The 25,926-nt window shown below is 37.5% G+C and overlaps 1 protein-coding gene across 7 annotated transcripts in view; it reads left to right on the top strand.

Moving 5' to 3' along the window:
- SIRT1 (sirtuin 1) overlaps positions 1 to 25,926 on the top strand; it is a 64,019-nt gene that overhangs the window by 31,619 nt on the left and 6,474 nt on the right. For 5 of the 7 annotated variants that reach the window (XM_030334177.1, XM_030334178.1, XM_030334175.1 and 2 more), the window contains 9 exons: positions 161 to 301; positions 5,819 to 6,318; positions 7,732 to 7,848; positions 10,978 to 11,219; positions 13,004 to 13,156; positions 20,354 to 20,501; positions 21,736 to 21,815; positions 22,900 to 23,086; positions 24,537 to 25,130. In XM_030334177.1, the coding sequence (XP_030190037.1) occupies positions 282 to 301; positions 5,819 to 6,318; positions 7,732 to 7,848; positions 10,978 to 11,219; positions 13,004 to 13,156; positions 20,354 to 20,501; positions 21,736 to 21,815; positions 22,900 to 23,086; positions 24,537 to 25,130 (2,041 nt within the window). In that variant the 5' untranslated portion in view covers positions 161 to 281. Of the gene's footprint in view, positions 1 to 160; positions 302 to 5,818; positions 6,319 to 7,731; positions 7,849 to 10,977; positions 11,220 to 13,003; positions 13,157 to 19,705; positions 19,825 to 20,353; positions 20,502 to 21,735; positions 21,816 to 22,899; positions 23,087 to 24,536; positions 25,131 to 25,926 lie in introns of those variants that run through there. The other 2 variants (XM_030334180.1, XM_030334181.1) reach the window with 2 other exon arrangements.

Here is a 25,926-nt window from a genome sequence, read left to right as displayed (position 1 = left end):
GTGGGTATTTGTTAAATAATAGAAAAGGTCATAGTATACACATTTTTGTGCAACTTGCTTTGTCACAGTGCATCATGAACATTTTTTGAGATCAGTTATAGATCATTTTAATGGTTGAATAATATGCCATAGTAAGTGTATACCATAATTTGATCAACAGGTTTCCTACTGAAGACATCTGGATTGTTTCTTTTTTTTTCTTTTCCTGCAACATCAATACCATAATAAACATTCTTGCATTCATGGCCTTACATATTCATACTTTTATTTTGTTAAGATAAATGGAATTTTGGATTGAAAGGTATGTATATATTTATAGTTTTAATAAATACTCCAGATTACTTTCCAACACTATAATAGCAATGTATGAGAGTATTAGTTCCCCCATATCCTGGTAAGCAATAGATGGCAATAATAAAATTTGTTTTGTGTTTGCCTATGTAAGAAATGAAAAATGGGTACCTCATTGTTTTACTTGCATATCTGTGACTACTAATAAATTTGAGCATATTTTAAATTTTTATGTAGTCAAATATGCATTTCATTTTTTAATTTAATTTTTTTATTTAATTTAATTTTTTTGGTGGAGCATATGGGGAAATACAGATTTTATATGGCTCCTGTCCTGGGGTGCCTGGGTGGCTCAGTTGGTGAAGCATCTGACTTTTGATTTTGGCTCAGGTCATGATCTCACAGTTTGTGAGTTCAAGCCCCGAATCGGGCTCTGTGCTGACAGTGCACAGTGTGCTTGGGATTCTCTGTCTCCCTCTCCTCCTCACCCCCAGACCCCCCAAAAAATAAAGTTTTAAGACAAACAAATAAATAAATGGCTCCTGTCCTAGTTAAGTTCTTTCTTCATACAGAATTATATGATATTCTTATTGTATTTTTTAATTTAGATACTTGGCCCACTTAGAATTTATTTTTTTATCTACTTTGAGGTAGGAATCTATATTTTTCCACATTAGTAACTAGTTTTGTCAATACCATTTTTTTTAGAATACAAAGAGTTGGTACTAACTCCTCTAATAAATTGTAGTCATATGAGACTGATATTAAAGCTATAAAGTCAGTTTATTTGTTTATATATATAGAACTGCAAAGTCAGCCAGAATATAAATGTTGACTCTTCAAACACTGTCTCCCCAGTGGGAAATTCTATATGGAAACCAAATTACTGTTGAAGGCTGCTTAGGGGACTTAGTACTAAAAAGCAAGTAAAAAATCTTAGTGACTAGTATCAGAAGTCTATGACAGGCTTTGATATAGTAAAAAATATTTTGTCTTTCTCCTCAGTTCCTGACACAGAACTCTGTAAAACCTTGGAATTTCCTGAGTGATAAGAGTGTTTTTTGGTTATTCATAATGAGCCCCTTTCCATCACTTCTGAGTTCATGCTAATGATGTAGTTCTTGAGTTGGGACCCTCAGATAGACTAAAGATGGGGCTGGTCACCAGAAAGATAAAGTGATTAGAGGGTGGGAACTTTCAGCCCACTCTAGACCTCCAAATACAGGGGCTGGGGTGTGCTGGAGATTGAGCTCTATAAAAACTCTCGAAGGGATGCCCATGTGGCTCACTTGGGTAAGCATCCAACTCTTGATTTTGGCTCAGGTCATGATCTCAGGTCGTGGTTTGTGGGTTTGATCCCTGAGTCAGGTTCTGCTCTGACAGAGTGGAGCCTGCTTGGGATTCTCTCTCTCTCTCTCTCTCTCTCTCTCTCTCTCTCTCTCTCCTGTCTCTCTCTGCCCCTCCCCACCTTCTCAAAATAAGTAAATAAACTTAAAAAAAAAAAAAAAAAACTCTTAAACAATAGAGAGATCTTCCAAATTGGTGAGCACACCCACATCCTGAGAGGGTGGTGCACTTCAACTCCATAGGGACAGAAGCTACTATGCTCAGGACCTTTCTGCACCCTGCCCTCAGTACCTCTTTTTTTATCTGGCTCTTCATTTGTATCCTTTGTAAGGATACAGAAGATATGTTTACTTTGTAAATGTAAGTAATGTGTCTTCCTGACTTCTGTGAGCCATTCTAGGAAATGATTGAATTTTAGGAGGGTATCATGGGAACACCCATTTTATAGTTAGTCAGAAGTACAGGAGTTCTAGGACTTGTGACTGGCATCTGAACTAGGGGCAGTCCTGTAAGACTGAGCCCTTAAGCTGTAAGGTCTTTACTAACTCTGGGTAGTTAGTGTCAGGATTGAGTTGAATTATTGAACACCCATTTGGTGTCTGAAGAATCAGAGAACTGAAAAACACCTCATAGGTCAGTACACCTATGTTCATCTTGTCAAACAAGGTATCACTAATCTCGTGTCATGTTTCACAGACTTTCTCACCTGAACTGTGCTGGGGATAAACTGAATTTCTTCCCTTGCTTCTTGCCTTTTTTCTTTTCTTTTTTAGACCCACACTGCCCGTCATCCTTCATTCAAAAATTCTTTTCCTATGTGGAAATATTAATTTACATTCTTGATTTATTCTTTCGTTCAATAAATATATGTGCCAGTTACTCTAATAAAAAGCTGATGATGGGGCACTTGGGTGGCTCAGTAGGTTGAGCGTCTGACTTCAGTTCTGTTCATGATCTCACTGTTTGTAGAGTTCAAGCCCTATTTCGGGCTCTGTGCTGACAGCTCAGAGCCTGAAGCCTACTTCGGATTCTGTGTCTCCCTCTCTCTCTGCCCCTTGTCCTCTCTCTCTCTCTCTCTCTTTCTCTCAAAAATAAACATTTAAAAAAAATTTTTAAAAAGGTAATGATACAGAGCTGAACCAGATGGACAAAATTCCTGCTCAAGTTGGGGGAGACCATCAATAGAACATAGAGAAAAATAAACTAACAAATAAATAGGGGATAATGTATTGAATAAGGAATAGAGAAGATTGTTTTAGGGAAGGAGGCACAGGCAAAAAAGTATGACAAATATATGGCAGACATGTATGTGTTTAAGTGCTTTCAGAGTTATTTTCTACATATATAAGCAAATACATATATATGGTCTCCCTTCCACACTCTCCTTCTATTTTTTCACAAATAGCATTATATTATACACACTGTTCTACATCGTACACTGTGCAGCTTAGAGATCATCCCATATGAAAACTTAAAGAGCTTCCTCATTTAAAAAAAATGGCTTTCTAAAATGATAAATTCAAGTTAAAGTATACTAATGCTAAAAATATTTATAAGAAGGTGAAGGCCAGATTCAGGTAACATTTGAAAAACTGAATGCAAACTCGCAAGCTTTAAGGACTATGACTTGAATTTCAGGCAAGTAGTTCTCAACTACTGGTAGGCCAGAAGTCTAGTTGAAAGGGTTTCGTTTTGTTTTTAATACCACTTGTGTCTCATTTATCCTACCTGTCATGTATGCTGCTTTCTGATTTTTCAGCATAGTAGCAACCATATTGATCACACAGCATTTCATAAATATCAGCAAGTGTCTTTGATGTACAATATACATAAATGAATGATTGAATTAATAGGTAATGGATGTCCATAAGCTTACAAATGCCTTTCTCACAAAAAGCTGAGAATTTTCTCTCAAAACTTTTAATTTTTTTCATGTTTATCTATTTATTTTGAGAGTGAGAGAGGGAGAGCATGCACAAGGGAGGGTCAGAGAGAGGGAGAGAGAGAATTCCAAGCAGGCTCTACACTGTCAGTACAGAGCCAACACCAGGCTTGATCTCACAAACCATGAGATCATGCATGACCTGAGCTGAAATCAAGAGTTGGACACTTAACCGACTGAGCCACCCAGGTGCCCCTCAATTTTTAAAAAAAATGTTTTTTAATGTTTGTTCATTTTTTTTGAGAGAGAGAGAGACAGAGTGTGAGTGGGAGTGGGGCAGAGAGAGAGGGAGATAGAGAATCTGAAGCAGGCTCCAGGCTCTGGGTTGTCAGCACAGAGCCTGATGTGGAGCTCAAACTCTTAAATTCAAGAAGCTCGAGATCATGACCTGAGCCAAAGTCAGATGCTTAACCAACTGAGCCACCCAGGTGCCCCTCAAATTTTTTAAAAAGATAAACTGTTTTCCTTATTTTGTAGGTGTTTTTGTTTTGTTTTTAAGTGATCTCTACACCCAAGGTAGGGCTAGAACTCACATCCCTGAGATTAAGAGTCACATGCTCTACTGACTGAGCCAGCCAGGCACCCCAATCTTTCTCTCAATTTTGATGGGATACTGACTCTCAACATTTCATATACTACATCTCAGCAGTGTGGTTGAGAATCAATTTATGAACTATTTTGCAGATTAAGACGGAGAAAGTAGGGAGAGAGCAGGACCAAGAATGTCAGCCAGGAAGGGTGAGGTGCCTATGTAGTTAGGAATTGGAGAGAGTGTAGGAGGGAAGGACAGTGTAGGAGGGAAGAGAGTGTAGGACAACAGGATTTGGTCACCAATTGGTTAGAGGGCATCAATCTAAAGGAACACATCAAATATGATTCCTAGGCTTTAAGGACAAAAGAGATTACTTTCAGAAATGAAAAGTCAGTAGTTGTAGGCAAAGTTTCTCAGTTTAATTTGAAGTGCAATGCCTTTTGGATTTAGATGGGGCCTTAGTGATACACTTCCAACATTCTAATTTTTTTTTTAAGGTTGAAGAAACAACTTAGGTTGTTTGCCTAAATAATTGGCCCAGTATAGGTAGGCCCCCGTGGTAAACTTCAGGTATGATTTACTATAAACTTGGAGCAGTCCTTTAAGCAGTTCTAATGCCATACTGCAGGGGCAGATGCCCTACCAACCATTGGCTCCAGATCTGCCATGTATTGTAGGAGTCATTAGTTAAGGCTAGATATGGAGGTACAGGCTCCTGGAATTTCAGGGAAGGTGGAAAGTAGAGGGGCTTCTTATATGCAAAGAGCTACATTATTTGTTTGTGTAAGGAGCTAATATTTTTGAGCCACTAGGTACTCCTCACTTTACATCTATCTTGTTCAATTCTCATAACCCTGCGAATAAGAAATTACCATACTAAAGATGAGAATATTGCGTTTAGAAAGGCTAAATTGCTGAAGCTAGTAGGCAAGAATCTCAAATTCCAACCCAAATTCAGAAGTGTATACGGGCCCAACTCATGCTCATTCTGCTCTTTCCATACGGCCCACTGGGCTTAATACACTCAGAGAAGGTAATTCACACCTTTGGAGCCAAGCTGGGGTCAGAAAGCAGACATGCTAACCTCCAACCCCCCAAGTCAGAGGTTTTTCATGGGGGACATGTGCCTTTAAGTATTTGACAATCTACACCACCGTATACACGCGATGAAGAGAAGGGGGGAAAGCAGTCAGCTAAACATTCTGTGTTTAGGAAGAAAAAGGAGCTAAGAGCAGCTATCAGAAGGGTGTGAAGAAAGTGCGGAGTGAACTGCGTCTTTTTCCCTCTACTTAACGCTGGTTAACGAGACTATCCAGTGTAATTCACGAAGCTAAGCCTTGGCCAGCTTCGTTCCTTATTGCCTCTCAGGAACGAAGTTTTAAACCTTTAGCTTAAATATAGAAAGACGAAGGCAAGCAAGGTGTGCACTTCAGACTTAAGTGGAAACGCACAGGGTGAGCCAAAACTAGGGCCACCCCTGAGGCAGTGATTTGAGGACAGTTTTGAAAATAAGTTGGGAAACGGGAGTTTGGCTGCGAGAAGCGCTTGCCGCAGAGGGGTGGGGCCGAGTTTCCTCCCAGCCCACGCCGCCTCCGCCCGCCACGTGACCCGCCGTGTTGTGGTCCGGCCCGCGTGGGTGGCGGGAGCGGCGGGAGGGCGGGGGCGAAGAGGGCCGGGTCACGTGACGGGGTTTAAATCTCCCGCAGCCCGAGCCGCGGGGGCGCCAGTGCCGGGAGTCGAGCGGGAGCAGAGGAGGCGAGGGAGGAGGGCCAGAGAGGCAGTTGGAAGATGGCGGACGAGGCGGCGCTCGCCCTTCAGCCCGGCGGCTCCCCCTCGGCGGTGGTGGCCGAGAGGGAGGCCGCGTCGCCGCCCGCCGGAGAGCCACTCCGCAAGAGGCCGCGGAGAGACTGTCCAGGCCTGGGGCGGAGCCCGGGCGAGCCCGGTGGGGCGGCCCCCGAGCGTGAAGTGCCGGCGGCGACCGGGGGCTGCCCCGCGGCGGCCGCGGCGCTGTGGCGGGAGGCGGCAGCGGCGGGAGAGGAGCTGGAGGCCCAGGCGGCGACGGCCGGAGAAGGAGACAATGGGCCGGGCCTACAGGGCCTAACCCGGGAGCCGCCGCCGGCCGACGACTTCTACGACGACGACGACGACGACGACGAGGGCGAAGAGGAGGAAGAGGCGGCGGCGGCGGCGGCGATTGGGTACCGAGGTGCGCAGGGCGCGGGCGGTTGGGACTGCGCATCCCCTCCTCCCTCTCTTGGGGCCCCTTCTGGTGTGGGGTGAGGAGGTTCTCTGGGGCGGGCCGGGGGCTCAGGGCTGGTTTTGCGGCGTCCCGCTCCCCATCGCGGGCCTCCTTAGCTGCGCGCTTTCGGGGCTGCTGGCCCGGCTGCGGGAGCGGCCCGAGTACTCCCCCCCTCCTCTCTCTCTTTCCTTCCCTGCACGGCCCGCCTGGGCGGCCTTGCGCTTTGCGCAGCCGCCGGGCCGCCCAGCTCCCGCAGTTGGTTTTAAAGTAAGTTTCTCTGTCCTCTTAACTCTTTTAGCATATTGCCTTTGTTAAACATCGTTCGCTTTTTCACACCCCTTCTCTCCACACTTAAATCTGCAACTTTTATCTGTCCCTTGCATCGACCTTTTGCAGTTGTTTGCAAACTGACACACCTGTGCGGTTGGTAACTTTTTTTTTCCCTTGAAGGTTTTTATTTTTAAACTTGTTTTAAATTTAAGGAGCAAAGCTTTTTTCTAAAGTCATAGCCTGCAAAATTTGAAAAGCAAAGGCTATTCTAAAGACATTACCATTCTGTGGTGCAATTAATGCTGGGTTTGGAAGCATTATAGTACCTTGAGTACTTAATATAAATAGTACTTTTTTTTCTGATTATGTGCTCATGTTTTTTAGAGTAGGTGTAATTGCGTGTGTGTGTGCGCGCGCGCGCGCGCGCGTGTGTGTATCTGTAACCCTGAAACACGAATTGACATTTTTCTGGCATGCTAAAGCAGATAGATGTGTTAGTTTTGTATGTCATGTCATCTTTGAGGGTTTCATTTTTTTGATCGGAATTGTTTATGTCTTGGATGGATGTTTGTCTTTATCAATAAATCTTACCAGTGGACCATTGGGCCATACCTGAGCATTAAGGTCTGCATTAATAAAACGACCCCTGATTTCAGTAAATACAGTTTAATATGGGAAACTAATAATGATGCAAAGAAATCTTTGTGTCTGGTGTTATATAAGAGAAGGGAAAATTATTGTGATTATATTTGAATCACTTGTTAAATTTTTGACAAGTTTCATGCATTCCCATTATTTGTGATCAATCAGTTCAGTCCAACTAGATTGCTACTTTTTGTGTTTTGATTAAGTATAATTAACTTATTTCTAGATTTTGATGAACTGAAAGTTGTAGATAATGGGCAGAATCCCTAAAGATGAAGACATACTGTTCCTGTGAATGGTGCAAGCTGACCCAGTAGGCATTTTTTTTTTTTTACATAGCCAGTATGAATGAATGTTCAGTGGTTTATTCAGTGAAAATCTTTACATAATAACTGTTACAGATCTGCATACATTTTAGATTCAGATTGTTTCCGCAGCCTTGAGTTACTTTGGTTTCTTTTGCAGATAACCTTCTGTTTGGTGATGAAATAATCACCAATGGTTTTCATTCCTGTGAAAGTGATGAGGATGATAGAGCCTCACATGCAAGTTCTAGTGACTGGACTCCAAGGCCACGTATAGGTATGATTTCAGATCTTTAGTGAATAGTGTCTTTTTCTTTGTATATCTTTTTGTACCAACTGAAAATACAGTTTTCTATACCCTTATAACCTGGTGATGAGGTTCTTAGGTGCTTTCTGAGATTTAGTATCAGCTTATGTTTTTAGGGAAAGTCTGGTGCTTTGTTTTTGTTTTTAAGCCTCTCAAGCCCATGGAAGCTGGCCTCTGGTGTTTTTCAGTCAGGTCCTTCTCACACCTTCAGTCCTTTTCACTTGTACCCCTCTGTGTGGAGTACTTTTTCTCCAGTTAGAGTATCTTGCTCTCCCTCAATTCAAATCTGTTCTTTTTTTTTTTTTTTTTTTCCTCCTTAACACTTACCACTTCTTAACAAAGTCTGTATCTAACTTCTTTATTGTCGTAGTTGCTGTGCTAGAATATAAGCCCCATGGGGGCAGGGATTTTGACTGTTTGGTATAGTGTTTTGTCAGTGCCTAGCACACAGTTTGTGCTTAACAAATATTAAATATGTGGATGAAATGGGAAAGTAATCTGAAGTAGAGAACACTATCAGATTTTTATACCAAAGTTATAATATGAGCATCCTGAAAATCTTTCTCTTAATGTGCTCTCATTCTTTCAAAAGTGCCTTGTCTCTTTAAACTAGTGGTGATTATTTCCTGTTTAGTGTCTGTAATGTTTACTCAAACTAGGAAACTGATGTAAGAAATTTCATAGTAAAAATTATGAATGGTCAAAATATCAATAATGTATGTATCATTTAAAAGATAGTAATTATATATAGATTTCCTGTGGGCTTTAGGGGCTGGTACCTTTACTTTATTGATTTTTAGAACTCATTTGTACATAACTTCTATTAATTACCGTGTATTTTTCAAGATCTTAGCTATAGAAATTTGATTTTGGTAGTTTTTTTTCTTTTTTGTTCTTACTGCTTTTATTCAGTTTTATCATGGAGGTTCTGGCTACTCCAATAGACAAAAATAAAAGGAATCTACATTAGGAAGGCAGTTGGAAACCTGTTATTATTTGCAGAAGACATCATATCATCTAAGTAGAAATTTGATGGAAACGTCAAAAACTACTAGAGTTAAATGATTAGAAGAAAGTTGTAGGATATGTCATCATTATTAAAACTCAACTGTATCCCTATATATTAGCAACAGACAATCAGAATTTGAAACTTAGACCTTGATATCATTTGTTGGGGCGCCTGGGTGGCTCAGTCATTTGGGCTTCCAACTTCAGCTAAGGTCATGATCTCATCGTTCGTGGATTCTTTAGTTCCATCCCCAGGTCTTGCAGACCCTGCCTCAGATCCACTGTCTCCCTCTCTCTTGGCCCCTCCCCCACCACCTGCTGTCCCTCTCTCTTGAAAACAAAACATTAAAAAAAAAAAAAAAGTGGATATAATTTGTAATAGCATTAAAAATTGGTAGTTAATTAAACTCCTAAAATACATACTTAGTATTTTATAGTTCAAGGGGATAACCTAACTCTTTTCTATTTATTCATAACTTAACATTTATCTTTCCTTTGGTTTTCATCAAATGATGGTGTTCAAAATGATTAAAAAAGCATGAAAGAAATTGCAGAAGTAGAAACAATTACTTTGGAAACTTATAAAGTTACTTAGAACATGAAATTTGGCATGCAGCTCTGGGTGTGCATTCTGGCTTTGCAACTTACTAAGTGGGTAATTTTGGGCAAACTACTTTACCTCTCACAGCGTTTGTTTTCTTTTTTTATTTTTAAATTATTTTAAAAATTTGTATCCAGGGTAGCATATAATGCAACAATGATTTCAGGATAGATTCCTTAATGCTCCTTACCCATTTAACCCATCCCCCCCCCCACAACCCCTCTGGTAACCCTCTGTCTGTTCTCCATATTTAAGAGTCTCATGTTTTGTCCCCTTCCCTGTTTTTATATTATTTTGCTTCCCTTCCCTTATGGTCATCTGTTTTGTATCTCAAAGTCCTCATGTGAGTGAAGTCATATGATACTTGTCTTTTTCTGAGTGACTAATTTAACTTAGCATAATGTCCTCTAGTTCCATTCACGTAGTTAAGAATGGCAAGATTTCATTCTTTTTGATTGCCAAGTAATACTCCATTGTGTATATATACCACATCTTTATCCATTCATCCATCCATGGACATTTGGGCTCTTTCCATACTTTGGCTATTGTTGATAGTGCTGCTATAAACATGGGGGTGCATGTGTCTCTTTGAAACAGCATACCTATATCCCTTGGATAAATACCTAAATACCATTGCAGTTTTTGATTTGTATTTCCCTGATGATGAGTGATGAGCATTTTTTCATGTGTCGGTTGGCCATCTGAATATCTTTGGAGAAATGTCTATTCATGTCTTTTGCCCATTTCTTCACTGGATTATTTGTTGTTGGGTGTTGAGTTTGATAAGTTCTTCATAAATTTTGGACACTAACCCTTTATCTGATACGTTGTTTGCAAATATCTTCTCCCATTCTGTCAGTTGCCTCTTAGTTTTGCTGATTGTTTCCTTCGCTGTGCAGAAGCTTTTTATTTTGATGAGGTCCCAATAGTTCATTTTTGCTTTTGTTTCCCTTGCCTTCGGAGACGTGTTGAGTAAGAAGTTGCTGTGGCCCAGGTCAAAGAGGTTTCTGCCTCAGTGTTTGTTTTCTTATCTGTTAAACCTCTTTCAGGGAAGATTTATGTGAATTAATAACTGACTGTTCTGACATTAAATACATATTCAGTAAATGAAGGTGATTATTATCAGCAGTTGAATAATTAATGTTGGTAGTCTTTTGATCCAGATCAAATTAACGTACTAAATTTTTTTTTTAAGTCTAACATGACAAATATTTTTTTGAAAGAAAAAATACTAAATGATCTGAAGAGTGAATTTTGGTTTTATTCTTAGAAACAGGAGAGATGAGGCTGGATTCAGGAACTCCAGGGGCAGGCCCAACTCTGGATTTGATCTCCCTGAGCACTAGCTCTAAAGAATGAAATACCTTTATATTGCATTTTCTTACTTTGCAAAAAAACTTCAAAGTTTGATAATTCATTACTTGAAAATAAATGAGATTTTGAATTACTTGGAAGTGGATTAGATCTAATTCTTTTTTCTCTTGATACAGGTCCATATACTTTTGTTCAGCAACATCTCATGATTGGCACAGATCCTCGAACAATTCTTAAAGATTTATTACCAGAAACAATTCCTCCACCTGAATTGGATGATATGACACTGTGGCAGATTGTTATTAATATCCTTTCAGAACCACCAAAAAGGAAAAAAAGAAAAGATATTAATACAATTGAAGATGCTGTGAAATTATTACAAGAGTGCAAAAAAATAATAGTTCTAACTGGAGCTGGGGTATGTAAGATGTATATAACATTGGTTAAAGGGGGAGGTGGTGTATGATCTTTCTTAATTAAGTCTTTTCTAATTAAGAAACATTTTTCTTGTGTAGAAGAATTTATCCTGACATGATAATGGGCATTTGTGTTTGAAAACTACTAAAAAGGTGCAGTAGCAGTTGTTAAATTGGTTCAGTTCTTTAAAAACCTCTCCAACAACCTTAAATAAGATTTGTTTCTGTTTGTTAACCTAGTAACTAAGTGGAGTTAAGGCAACATTTTTCCTTACATTATACTACAGCTCCTAAAGGAGATGCAGGGAAGTCTTTGCATAAAATGTGTCAGGGTTTGATGGAAAAATTGGGTATTTGTTCCATCTTTATGGGGAAACTGGGAACCTAATTGGTATTCACAAGTAAAATTACAGTGTTGGGAAGGCAACAGGTTCCTACTTCCCTTCCATTTTAGTTTAAGGTGATGTGATTGTGGTGGCTTGACATTTTTCATTTGCCCTACTTTGGGTTCACACTTAACTAGCTACCTAAGGCTCTTATTGTGTATTGAATACAGAATATGTTACAAGTAGTGATCTAGGGCAACTGTTGGAGTAAAATTCAGTCCTGCTTTTTGCCATTTTGAGTTAAGGCAGAGTGCTAGTTAATCATAAATGATTATCAAGTATCATTTTGCTTTGTTCCCAGATGTGATTTAGACTAGTTAGTTTTACTTTGAGGTCAAAATGGAGTCAACTCTGATAAAATTGTGAAACAAGAAGTTAACTTCTGAAATCCTTGTTTGAAGTGTCCGTTAAGAATTAAAATACTGTAGGGGCGCCTGTGTGGCTCAGTCAGTTTAAGCGTCCACTTCGGTTCAGGTCATGGTCTTGCAGTTTGTGATTTGGAGCCTGCTTCAGATTCTGTGTCTCCCTCTCTCTCTCTCTGCCCCTCTCTCTCTCTGCCCCTTCCCCGTTTGTACTCTCTCTCTCTCAAAAATAAACAAACATTTGGGGAGGGGCAAAGAGAAAGAGAGAATCTCAAGCAGGCTCCACACTAAGTGAGTAGCCTGACATGGGGCTTGATCCCATGACCCTGGAATCAGGACCTGTGCTGAAATCAAGAGTTGGATGCGCAACTGAACTATCCAGGTTCCCCTATGATAAGAGTTTTTAAAGAAAATACAGTAATTTAATATTCTTGAAGTAGAACCCTGACCAGATGACAGTTTTTTGGTTTTTGTTTTTGGAAATACTTGACTGTGATAGAAAATCTTGCCTGCTTTCTAGTTAAAATAATTTGAAATGGTTTACTCAGTTCTCAAATTGCAGTTGCTTTAATTTGTTGGTTAAATGCTTAAAGGTTTGAAATTAGCCTGAAAAGAAAAATAGCCTGACTTAAAATTCCTTACCCCACTATGAATGGAAAATGTGGTGGATTTTCATTATACTGGTTGTTTTGTTTTTATTTGAATTTGAAATTAGAGTAGGACGGTATTTTTGTTCCCCAAAACAAAATTTTTTTAATGTTTTGTAGAGAGAGAGTGTGTGGAGGGCAGGGGCAGAGGGAGAGAGAGAGAGCATGGAGCCCAGTGCAGGGCTCAATCCCAAGACCCTGGGATCATGACCTGAGCCAAAAACGAGTCGCATGCTTAACTGACTGAGCCACCCAGGCACCCCTCCCCCAAAATAAATTTTAAAGTAAAATATTTTTCAGTTCTTCCCTACTTATGTGATGAAAGAATTAGTAATTATAAATATAGAGGTAAAAGATTTAATTGTACAAATTATGCCATGCATATTTTCAGGTTTCTGTTTCTTGTGGAATACCTGACTTCAGGTCAAGAGATGGTATTTATGCTCGCCTTGCAATAGACTTCCCAGACCTTCCAGACCCTCAAGCAATGTTTGATATTGAATATTTCAGAAAAGATCCAAGACCTTTCTTCAAGTTTGCAAAGGTACTATGAAGTCTTCTAGCTGTTCTTTGGTCTTTTTTTGTGAAAACAGATTTTATTCACATTTAGTGTTCTTAAGTTTATCATTCATTGTCTGCTATTTGGGCACTAGGACTGTGGTAGGGTAAGATCACTGAAATAAAGTGATTTCAGTCAGAATTTCCTTCTTCCCAGAATGGGCTATCATTTAATTTTCATTTTAGGACTGGGCTTATGTTTAAAGAAGAAATTATTTCATATTTTTCAAATCTGCACTTTAGTAATGGCCTTTACATTACTCAGACTGTTTTAGAGTTAGTAAACTATATGAAAGTAACATCACTGTTTTGATTTTTAATATTTTTTATGGGTCATAAGCATTGTAATCTCTGTTTAGGTGTGTTTTATAGTAGTCAGGTTTTAACACATGAGGATTTGCCTAAAAAATTTGTGATTAGGGGTGAAGATTCTTAGGTTGCATTTTAGTCATTTGCTTTATTTTGCTCTAGACTCTCTAGGGCTGCACTGTCTAGTTGAGAAGCCACTAGCCACAAAGGGCTCCTGGTACTTAAGTGTATTGAAATGTGATGTAAGTGTGGAAGACATACCAGATTTTGGAAATGTAGTATGGAAAAAATAGAAAATATATCATAACAAATACAGATTATGTGTGGAAGTAATCTTTTGATATATTGTGTCAAAAATTATAATTTCATGCTTTTTAATGTGATTACTAGAAAATTTTGAATTGTGTACATGGCTCACATATTTCTATTGGGTAGTCCTCTTGTAGAGTATAAAGTTTGATAATTACATTATACCATGCCCAGGAGATTTGAGTCATTAAAAAACTTTTTATTTTTTTATTCTATAGTCTTATGGAAAGAAATTGTAAAATTGTTAATCGCTAAACTTCATCATATAAGTTAGGGTCTTCTGTATTATTGACTAGTTTTTCATAAATCTAGAAGTTAAAGGAACCTGTAGTTTAATTAAAGAGTGCTACTTTCAAACCATATGGTCTATTTATTATAACTTGGAAAAGCTCTCATGTTCCAGTGCTAGTGGTACTACTGCATGATTTTGAAGAACAATGAAATATCACTTAATTATAGGTTTCTTGAATTGGACCTAGGACACTCACATTCTAATAGCTCTAGTTGGCAGAAATCAACACTTAGAGGGCCAGCAAGTAACTAGAAATTACTTTGATCTTATATTTGATGATAAAAGTTGATTCACTACTGCATTTATATAATGTTCACTAGACTTTTGCTTTAAATTTTATTCTGAGAGGAAACATGTTGCCCAAACTAACTGGTCAGCTTTTTTCCCTATCTTAAGTATATATTAAGTTGCCTAGTAAAGTAGTAACCTGACACATGGAAAATGTGGTAACTGAGAATAGAAATAGCAAGGGTAAGAAACCTTTGTTGTCTCATATACAGACTGGGTACTCAGTTGTAGCTTAAATTAGCTTTGATATATAAGAATCTGTAGAAATAATTAAGAATTACTCTGATAAAGATACATGGTAGGGACTTTCAGAAATACACTTAATAGAAATCTAGACCATGCATAAGAGAAAATAAGTGAGTTACAGTAAAAATGGCACACTGTTAATGTGTTATAATGTTTTATAATCACTGTGTACATCTTTTGTGCCACCTGGGAGAAAGGTGTGGAGAGGCAGCATTTTTCACTTCTATAAAAGTTTTGAGAATTTGTGTGTATTAGTTAATACAGTGGGAAAAAAGCACTTAATTGATGTAATGGTAAAAGACTGAGTTAATTTGGGTCTAAAAAATGAATAGGAAAAAGCTTAAGGGGAAATAAGTAGGGACAAAGAATGAAAGACACAAAAATGTGGGTGGGGAGGGTATGTAAATATTACACAGTATTTTACTAGATTCTCAAAATACTACATAAATACTCTTAACATAAAATTGTTTACCATTTTTTCTAACTTGGCAGAAAGTTCATAAAATCAGCTTATGATTTTTGTCAGTTATGAGAAAGTGAATTTAATATGAAGCCATGAAGAGAGGAAATATTACTGGTGAAATTTAGACATTTTGGAAGGAAAGAATTTCTACACATGTATGGAGGCATTGGTTGTATATAATTATTGAGAAGAAACATAGATTTCTTTTAGACAAGAAATTCCAAGTAAAAGAGAAGTGTGTTAAAGAGGTTACTGGCCCACTAGAGCAGTTTCTCAACCTATTGACATTTTGGGGTGGGTAATTCTTTGCTGTCAGCTTTCCTATGTATTGTAGGATATGGAGCATCATTCCTGGCCTCCTCCCACTAAGTGCTATTAATAACACTCTCACTCCCAGTCTTGACAATCAAATGCCTCCAGACATTGCCAGATACCCCCTGTATATAATTGCTCTGTGTTTGAGCACAGCTGTATTACAGTGTGTCTGTCTGTCTACCTGTGGTTATCTCTTTGAATTCTTGTATATAGGAATAATTAAGCCCAACGTTAAAGCTGTATAGCTATGTTCTGAACCATTACCCTCCTGCATAGTAAGGGTTTGGAATGATAATGAGTTGTCAAGATTCTCAGGAGTCTAAAATAATTCACTGGTATGGTCAAAATGAATGGTTATATTAAGATTTAAGGTGAAACTGAGGATATGTAAATAACTTTTTTTGTTGTTAAAAAGGACTGTGTTCAGAGAGTATAGATGCTATCCTATATTGAATTCAGTGAATATTCTTTACCCTAAAGCAATTAAAAATCAAGAAAAAGTAGAGAAATATGAACTGAATTTTTATGAACTTAATTCCAAACCTGTGTCTTTATATTTATTCAATAAATTATCACTTTATTGATAATGTGCAAACATAAGAGATTCTGTAGTTATAAAGTTAAGGAATCTTAAAACTAGTTCATTATCTAAAAATAATGCAACCCCCCCAAAAAAAAGCCACAGCCCCATTTATCTGAAGACAATTTTAATACCTATGTGTATGTGGGTTGCCTATATATAAATGTAAATATAGTTTTATAGCTGAAATATGTATTATATTTTTATTATAAAAATGGGTTATTTTATCTTTATTTTCTATTTAATAAACTTTTTATCTATTAAACTGATATAATGGTCATAACGTTCATCAAGTGATGTACTGTAATTCCACAAGAGTACATTTTGAATCCTTCCTGCTTACTTTTGTTGTAAATAATGTTGCTCTGATTGCCCTTTTTGGTATGTTTCCAATGTTCTTAAGGATAAATTCCCGAACGTGAAATTGCTAAGGGTCTTGATATGTTTTGTCTCACTGCTACCTGGAAAGGTGGAATAAGATACACTCCTATTAGAAGGCTGATTTAGGGGGCACTTGGGTGGCTCAGTCGGTTAAACATCCGACTTTGGCTCAGGTCGTGATCTCACATTTTATGAGTTCAAGCCCTGCATCAGGCCCTGTGCTGACAGCTCAGAGCCTAGAGCCTGCTTCAGATTCTGTGTCTCATTCTCTCTCTGCCCCTCCCCCACTTATGCTCTGTCTCTCAAAAATAAATAAATGTAAAAAAAAAATTTTTTTTTAAATAAAAGGTAAAAAGGCTGATTTAAGCATGCCCCTGCTCCCTACCCACCCAAAAATCCTCCACGATACTTCATTAGCATTAAAATACTTTTCAAAAAGTGTGTGTGGGGGTGTGGGTTTGTTGTATTTAGGGTTTAAAAATTGCTTCTAACAGTAAAACACATATTTTAGTTGGCTTCCCCCTTCAGTCCTCTCTACCTCTCGTTCTTCAAAGGTTACTACCATCATAAGATGTATTCTTGGGTATCTTTCTAGGAAAAAGAATGAGTAAACTTGTTTTTATATATAGGAGAAGGGCATTATTGTAATTTTCCAACATTTTAAAAATAATTACCAACAGAGTCATGCACCCTTTTCTCTACCTTGCTTTTGTTTGTACTACTTAATATTGGAAATAGTTTCATAAAGGCACTTAACAGATATACCTCATGTTTAAGAAAAGGCTGCATAGTATTAATGGTTGTACCACAATATATTTAATTAGTTCTATTAGTCGTTATCTAGAGTTGTTTTTAAGGCATTTTAAACTATCTAATAGATAAAAATTAGCATCTTCTTATATTAATGTTTTGGTTTTGTTTATTAGTGTGGATAAATACTTTTTTTAAATTTTTTTTCATGTTCATTTATTTTTGAGATAAAGAGAGCATGAGTGGGGGAGAGGTAGAGAGAGAGGGAGACACAGAATCTGAAGCAGGCTCCAGGCTCTGAGTTGTCAGCACAGAGCCCAATGTGGGGCTCGAACTCAAAAACTGTGAGATCATGGCCTGGGCAGAAGTTGGGAGCTTAACTAATTGAGCCACCCAGGCGCCCCTGAATGAATGCTTTTCACTACTGACCACGTGTATATCTTTGAATTGCCTGTTTGTTCTTAGCTGTTTTTTCCGATTGGGCTGCTTTTCTGCACTGGTTTGTGGAGAGATCATGGATTCTTGAAGAGTGTTTTTAAGTTAGAAGATGATTGGAATTCCAGCTTGCTGTAATCCCAAAGTTGTGCAAAATGAAGTGTGTTTTTTTTAATGTTTTATTTATTTTTGAGAGAGTGGGGGAGGGGCAGAGAGGGAGACAGAGGGTCTGAAGCTGGCTCTGTGCTGACAGCAGCGAGCGCAATGTGGGGCTCAAATTCACGAATTGTGAGACCATGACCTGAACCGAAGTCAGATGCTCAACTGACTGAGCTGCCCAGGCGCCCCTGAAGTATATATATTTTCTAGGTTTATTTTTGAGACAGAGAGGGAGTGCACACACGCAGGGGAGGGGCAGAGAGAGAGGGAGAGACAGAATCCCAAGTAAGCTTGGCACTGTCAGCTCAGAGCCCAACGTAGGGCTCAAACTAATGAACTGTTAGATCATGACCTGAGCAGAAATCAAGAGTTGGACACCTGACTGAGCCAACCAGGCACCCCAAGTTGTATTTACTATTCTTACTAGACTAGCTTGGAATACCTAATAGCAGTGGTGCATATTAGCTTAAAAGAAGTAGGAAACGTGATGTCAAGAGATTGAAAATTAAAAAGGCAGTATGCATTATTGGTTAAGAGCCACACTTAGGTGTCAAAATTGGGTTTGAATGATAGCTCTGCTATGTACTGCCTCTTGTGACATTTGGCAAGTTATTTCTGTGCTTTAGGTTTTTCATCTGCAAAATGGGGATGTATATGTCTACAGTAGAGTCCACAAACCTATTCAGTATATGGCTGAGTAGTAAATGTGATTTTCTTTGTGGATGATACAGGAATGCTGTCATTTTTGGTTACCTTTCCAACCCATTAAAATGTAAAAACCGAGTCTTCAGCCTGGTCTGCAGCATTATAATAAATAGTGTGGAGCCTACTTTAAAAAATAGAGGGAATAGGGGATGATAAGGCACAGGAAAGGTCAATCCAGGAAGGTCGAGTCTTAGTACTCTTGTTCCCCAGCATGTGCTGGAGGTAGTCATTTGTTTATATCATGAGTTTGGCATGCTGTTCTCACTGTCATTGTTTTAGAGCCTATTTTGTTTGTAGCCTAGCATATTGTAGTATTTGTTGTAAAAACTTTTTTTTTGTACAAATACTTTTAACAGCCATTTCCAGAGAGAACTTAGTAAGCCACTTTGATGTTTAATCCTTTAAATGTACTAAAACAAGGCATCATGGGGAGAAAACAGTGGTTAGTATAGCACAGCACAGTCCAGTGGTTCAAAGCATAATGTAGCTTTCGATTTTCTATGAAACATGGCTTTAATAAGCCCTTCACTTGGTACTTCTTTCTATATGCATTGTCTGTTTCTTACATTGCAAAATTGTGAAATTCATGAGAAAATTTTGAATGCGAGGCAAAGTTTTTGGATTTTGTATAGTATTTTCAGTTGCTTATGGACATGTACATGGTAGTTTTTATAATGAGATTTGCTTATTATTTTTATGTAACAGGTATCCCTGTAGATGTTTTATTTGAAATGTTAAGTAGATTAACATTTAAAAAGTTCTTAAACTTTTTTGTATAATGTCAGAGGTTGAAAGTTTCCCCACCTCTATTTATAGCTTGTTTGTATTTTTCTTGATGTTTATATGAGCATATACATGTGCATATAAATACCGTTTTTGCTTAATAACAAAACAACAAAAACAAAACTATACACACTGGTGACTAACTTGCTTTTTTTCACATGTCATAGGACCATTTTCCAGGTCAGTACATCTAGACCTCTCACATTCATTTTAATGGCTGCATACTCCACTATTATGGATGTACTATATTTCTACAACCGGTCCCCTATTGACGGACATACGGTTGTGTCTGATTTTTTGCTAGCATTGTAATACGTTAGAGGCTGTAATGAATGGTAAGGAAGTAGGTAGCATTACTACTTTAAAGAAAAAAGTAGAGAAGAAACTTCCTTTGCCATAGTCACTTACTAAATGAAATTTAATAAAAACACTGTCAAAAGTTGAGAGGACCAAAATTGATACTTTTTCTCTGATCTTTTTGCCATGTGTATATCTGAATTCTTTGTTTTTAAAGAAGAAACAGCATTGAAGCATTATTTGGGGGGAAAAACACACACACAAAATCCAGCAACTCAGCATTCATGAGCAACTCTATACTATACCAGTATGTGCCTGTGCAGTGGAAGGAAAACAATTTTGGTAAGGAATTAAAACTTTAGCTTTAAACTTCCAACAGGTTGATATTTATAATGAATGATGAATAAACAACTTTTAATATTGTGTTGACAGTGCCTTTTTTAGTTTTTAAAAGAAGTCACCATACCTTTGATAACTTTAATTTCAACTTAAACTTTTCTTTTTCCTTAAAAAGAGGAAACAACAAAAAACAAACCTGAATTTGCAGCCAACAAAATTTAGATATATTCTCAGGTGTATATTTCTTCTTTTATTAAAATATCTATTAACATTTATTAGAGATGCTTATGGTTGACTTTTTCCTTCAAGGGGCCAAGTTCACTAATTGCTGAGTTTTATACATATTACAGCAGCAATCCTTTTATAGGTGTGTGTAGCAACCATCTAGATGCTTTGAGATGCTCATGTACTGTTTTTTAATTTATTTATACATGGGGGCTATCATGGTAGTTTTTGGTTAAACCTAAATGTGACATGTGTGTTATACTTATTTCTTTAATGTAATATTTTTTCTACCTTTTGTATTATGTAGGAAATATATCCTGGACAGTTCCAACCATCTCTCTGTCACAAATTCATAGCCTTGTCAGATAAGGAAGGAAAACTGCTTCGGAACTATACTCAGAACATAGATACACTGGAACAGGTTGCAGGAATCCAAAGGATAATTCAGTGTCATGGTTCGTAAACTTCAGAATTGCTTTCTGTTATTTAGTTAGTCTTATAGGAAAAAATAGGATTAGAAAGTAGGCTACCATCCAGGAATGGAGATTTATTTAGTCATGTTAACTGATCAATAGTAGATAAATTTTAAAAAGTAGAATGCAAAAAAATGAAACCAGAAGTATTGGCCTTGATACTTAATTGTACAAAACATCAGATCAATGTTCTATTGTGTTTCAAAAGGAGTAGCCATTGTATTCCATTAAATTCTTCTAAATAACCTTTTTTTGGTTACAAAAGTAATACTAGCTATGTAAGGAAAATATGACATCTTTAGGGTATGAAACTATAGGAACAGGGTAGTTAAGCTGTATAAAATTTTGAAATTTAGAAGACTTTTAAAACAAGTAGGAACAGACCATTTTCTTACAAATCTAAACTTTTTGTTTTTTTAAATGTGTTTATTCTGAGAGAGAGGGAGAGAGAAAATCCCAAGCAGGCCCTGCACTGCCGGGGCAGAGCCCAACCTGGGGCGCAGTCCCATGAATCAGATCATGACCTGAGCCGAAATCCAAGAGTCAGACATGGGGCGCCTGGGTGACTCCGTCAGTCCGATTCTTGATTTCCGCTCAGGTCATGATCTTGCAGTTTGTGAGTTTGAGCCCTGCATCTGGCTCAGTGCTGACAGCTCGGATCCTGGAGTCTGCTTCAGATTCTGTGTCTCACTCTCTCTCTGCCCCTCCCCTGCTCATGCTCTGCCTCTCTCTGTCTCAAAAATAAATAAAACATTAAAAAAAAAAAAAGTCAGACGCCTAAACTTACTGAGCCACCCAGGTGCCCCTGAACTGTTTTTAATGTACAGCTATTCGGCTAAGGTCACATAATTGTCATCTTTCAATTCTGCAGAGTTTTAGTTCTGGGGGAGTTGGTTTATTTTATTAAAAAGAACAACTTTGGGGTGCCTGCCTGGCTCAGTAGAATGTGTAACTCTTGATCTTGGCGTTCTGAGTTTGAGCCCCATGTTGTGGCTAGAATTCACTTAAAACAACAAAAAAGAATAGCTTTAGGAAGTGTCACTATATCAACATCTCGATAATTGAGGATTGGATTCTGTCTGTATTTAATATATAAGTATTTGAATTATCCCTGAGATTCCCCTGTGGAGTCTTAATTCTCTTTTATACCTTTGTGGTATGTTTTAAGAAATGGAAATATTCCTTTAATAAAGCATGTGTGTATTGGTTGTTTTAGGTTCCTTTGCAACAGCCTCTTGCTTGATTTGTAAATACAAAGTAGACTGTGAAGCTGTACGAGGAGATATTTTTAATCAGGTAATTCATCACCTATACTTGAGGAATTGTGCTTGTTTTTGATCTGTTTCTTCTTTTGCCTCCAAATTCTTTTTTTTCTGAAAGTATCTGGGACAGAAAGATCCAGAAAGAGAGTGTTAACCACTGGGAATTCTGATGTGGAGATATACAAGAAACTTTTAATCCCTTAAGTTGGAAACATTGCTCTATAATGTCTCTAAAATGATGAAATCGGCTCCTTAATATCTAAGTTAAAATAAAATATCTAAGTTAAAATAAAAATGCAAATCGTAAGTGGAGTCTTGCTCTATTAGAGTTTCTCCTTACTCTTCCTTTTTAAAAGTGCCTGTTGGATTTTGAATTTTAAATTCTTGGTAATTCTTTAAAACATTAAAAAATTTATTGTAAAAGATGTTTCATGTATGATCACTGCCAAAAAAAATGCAAGAAAATAATGGCAGAGAATAAAAACCATCCAGATATAAATTCTGTGTACTTAGCTGCATATATAATCATACATAGTGAGGGTATCATGTTGTAATGGAATCATTTCTTACATTTTTTAAAGGATTAAGTTGTGTTTGTGTGTGTGTGTACATATATACAGATGCTGGTTTCTCTTAATCTGCAGTGGACTCTTAAGTATCAAATGTAGGTTCACATGGATACTATAATACCTACATACACCAATAATACCATCTTATTTCACTGTATGTTAATAAAGTAACTAATTGACAGTTGACATTGCCATTGAGGTTGTATCCAGTTTTCCCTACTATTTATCCACGGCTTTTCTGTTTTATTTGATTATTTTTTTCCCCTCAGGACTTCTAGCATGTAGCTCTTTCCACAGGTTTCTATACTTCAGTTTGAATTTTTTTTTTTTATGTGGGAATTCTTTTTTTTTTTTTTTTTAATTAAATTTGCTTTTAATTTTAACTCTGGTATAGTTAACATGTAGTGTTCTGTTAGTTTCAGGTGTACAACATAGTGATTCAACTTCTTTGATCATTTTGAAATGCATTCTTAGTGTGTAAATGTTGACTATTTCTAACTTCAGCTTTCTTTTTTCCTCCCCATCTTAACCAAAATTTGGAACATGTAGGTGGTTCCTCGTTGTCCTAGGTGCCCAGCTGATGAACCACTTGCTATCATGAAGCCAGAGATTGTCTTTTTTGGTGAAAATTTACCAGAGCAGTTTCATAGAGCCATGAAGTATGACAAAGATGAAGTTGATCTCCTTATTGTTATTGGGTCTTCCCTGAAAGTAAGACCAGTAGCACTAATTCCAAGTAAGTTGGTGATGATTTTTAGAGAATACTTCTATATATATTGCCATGGTTTGTGGGGTCTGTACATTGGATCCCAATGATCTTACTCCAGTTTTATTTTTTAGGTGACATTTTTGTTCACAAAGATTGGTTAATATGATACTTTGGTGCAGGGGTTGGGTGGAAGAGTTGTCAAAACAGAAGTAATGTCAAATTCCAACAAGGGAAACAGTTCAACTTTTCAGCGGAATGTGTTCTTAATATGACAAGAGTTAGCTTCAGCTGATTTACATATGTTCAGGAAACGTGTGATCTTAATCTGTGTGTTTTTAGTCTTAATTTGATTATAGTTGTCGATCTTTCAAATTTAGTTGATTTCAGGTACAGTAAGTTCAAATGTATATATAGGTAGATACAAGTGTAAAATACATTAGAGAATTTATTATGATTGGTCTGTTTTTATAAGAATAAGAGTCATGCCTTGTGATTACCATCCTGTGTGGATCAGCTTTGCCCATAAGGGTGTTTGTGTGTATGAAAATGCTCAAATATAATTTAAGTCCCTTTTACCCTCAGGAGTATTTAACATGTGCTCTCATACTATCTCTTTTCTCCCTCTAGCGAGGAAGCAAAAGGGAGAGGAAGATAGAGGGACTAATTCAGTAGCATCAGGTGTGCCCTAAAAGGCGAGGGAGAAGAGAATATCAAACTCTTTAACCAGATAATTAAATTAGACCCTACTTCAGCAGTCACATAGGCACCCAGAGCAAACAGTTGGAAGAAACAAGAGTTCAGCTCTACAGTTCTGCATCTTTTTCCTACTTAAATGTGGTGGCTTTAACTCAAATAGCTGTTAAAGTCTTTGAAAGCAGAATATAGGATAATTTGTAATGAAAACATGAAATTTAATGAATAAGTTCCTTTATTTTTGAGTTATTTTTTTCTCTTTAAAGATAAGGCAGAGAAATTCTTAAAAGCTTTCTGTGGGGCAGTATAATAGTGTGTTGGTGATAGGCAAAGGTAATTTTTTAAAAATGTAAGACACAGGTATATAATGGTGGAAAATTGAATTTTCACACTATATCAGGAGCTATTTCAGTAGAATAACTATCACTATGTGCCAAAAACTCTTCTATGCATTTGACTTATATTCTCACTACAACCTTGTGAAAAAGTATTATTATCCCCATTATATATAGACAAGGAAATTGAGGTACAAAGTAGAAAACTCTGAAAAGATTGCTCAGAGGTAATCAGGTGATGGGAAACAGGACCTGAAATTTTAAAAAGATGCTTAAATGCTCATCTGTTTATTTGACATCTTAATGAATGTGATGGGTTGGTTTAGTAGTGGTGGTGGGTTTCTTTTTTGGTATTGGGAGCATGTTAGATTTTTGCATTGCACATTTGTTGTGGCTGTAGTAACTTAGTGCCCTTCCCTTTTTCTAATGCATTTTTCACTTATTTTTAGGTTCCATACCCCATGAAGTGCCTCAGATACTAATAAATAGAGAACCTTTGCCTCATCTGCATTTTGATGTAGAGCTTCTTGGAGACTGTGATGTCATAATTAATGAATTATGTCATAGGTTAGGTGGTGAATATGCCAAACTTTGCTGCAACCCTGTAAAGCTTTCAGAAATTACTGAAAAACCTCCACGAACACAAAAAGAGTTGGCTCATTTGTCAGAGTTGCCACCCACACCTCTTAATATTTCAGAAGACTCAAGTTCACCAGAAAGAACTTCACCACCAGATTCTTCAGTGATTGTTACACTTTTAGACCAAGCAACTAAGAGCAATGTTAATGATCCTGAGGTGTCTGAACCAAGAGATCATATGGAAGAAAAATCACAGGAAGGACAGAATTCTACTAGGAACATTGAAAGTGTTACTGAACAGCTGGGAAGTCCGGATTCGAAGAATGTTGACTCTAATACTGGGGAAAAAAATGAAAGAACTTCAATTGCTGAAACAGTGAGGAAGTGCTGGCCAGCTCGACTTGCAAAGGAGCAGATTAGCAAACGGCTTGATGGTAAGGAAGCACTGTTGAACCATTTTGAAGGTATAATTATTTTAACAAAATATTTGCAAGAAATAAGCAATTTTGGCAGGTTAGGTGATAGTGTATAGCTTTATGTAACAGATGATTGTGTTTAGAGAAAATGTAAGGTTGAGAATTTAAGCCAGAGAAAGGATAAACAGTAGTATCTTACATACACTAAGGGAAGAAATAGTGTGTTTAAAGTGTTCTCTGTACGTCATTTTTCTCCAGGAAATGAGAAGGTAAGCATTGAATTGGTAAGAAAATTGAGAAATATATTGTGCTCTGCCATTGTCTGGTGAGCTTTAGCTGGTAGAAATGATGACAGATTTGGGTGGTTACTGTAGGGTAGCTGCTTTATTTACATACATTATCTGATTTTAATCTCATGAGGTAGGGACTATTACTACTTGTCTCCTGCTGGTGGGGAAACTGTGAGGCCCATAGAGGTTAAGTACCCTGTGTGAGATTGATAATTAGGATATGGAAGAGCCAAATTGGATTCCAGGTCTATCCTCAGAGCATGTCCTCTTAACCAGTAGGCTGTGTTGTCTCAGAACGGGAAACATCTCTGATCCTTCTCCACAGAATATTAGGAATAGCATCTACCCTGTTTTTTGTTTTCATTGAAATATAGTTGGCACAGTATTAGTTTCAGGTGTACCACATAGTGACTATATACCTTATGAAATGCTTACCATGAGAAGTGTAGTCCTGTCTGTCACCATACAAAGTTATTACAACACCCCACCCTCCCTTCCCTTCTGGCAATCACCAGTTGTTTTCATGAGTCTGTTTTGTTTTGTTTTTCAGATTC

This window comes from Lynx canadensis, chromosome D2, assembly GCF_007474595.2.
Source record: "Lynx canadensis isolate LIC74 chromosome D2, mLynCan4.pri.v2, whole genome shotgun sequence".
Classification (NCBI taxonomy): Eukaryota; Metazoa; Chordata; class Mammalia; order Carnivora; family Felidae; genus Lynx; species Lynx canadensis.
The sequence above is the reverse complement of the archived record's forward strand: the minus strand, read 5'-3'. Positions and strand labels throughout refer to the sequence as shown.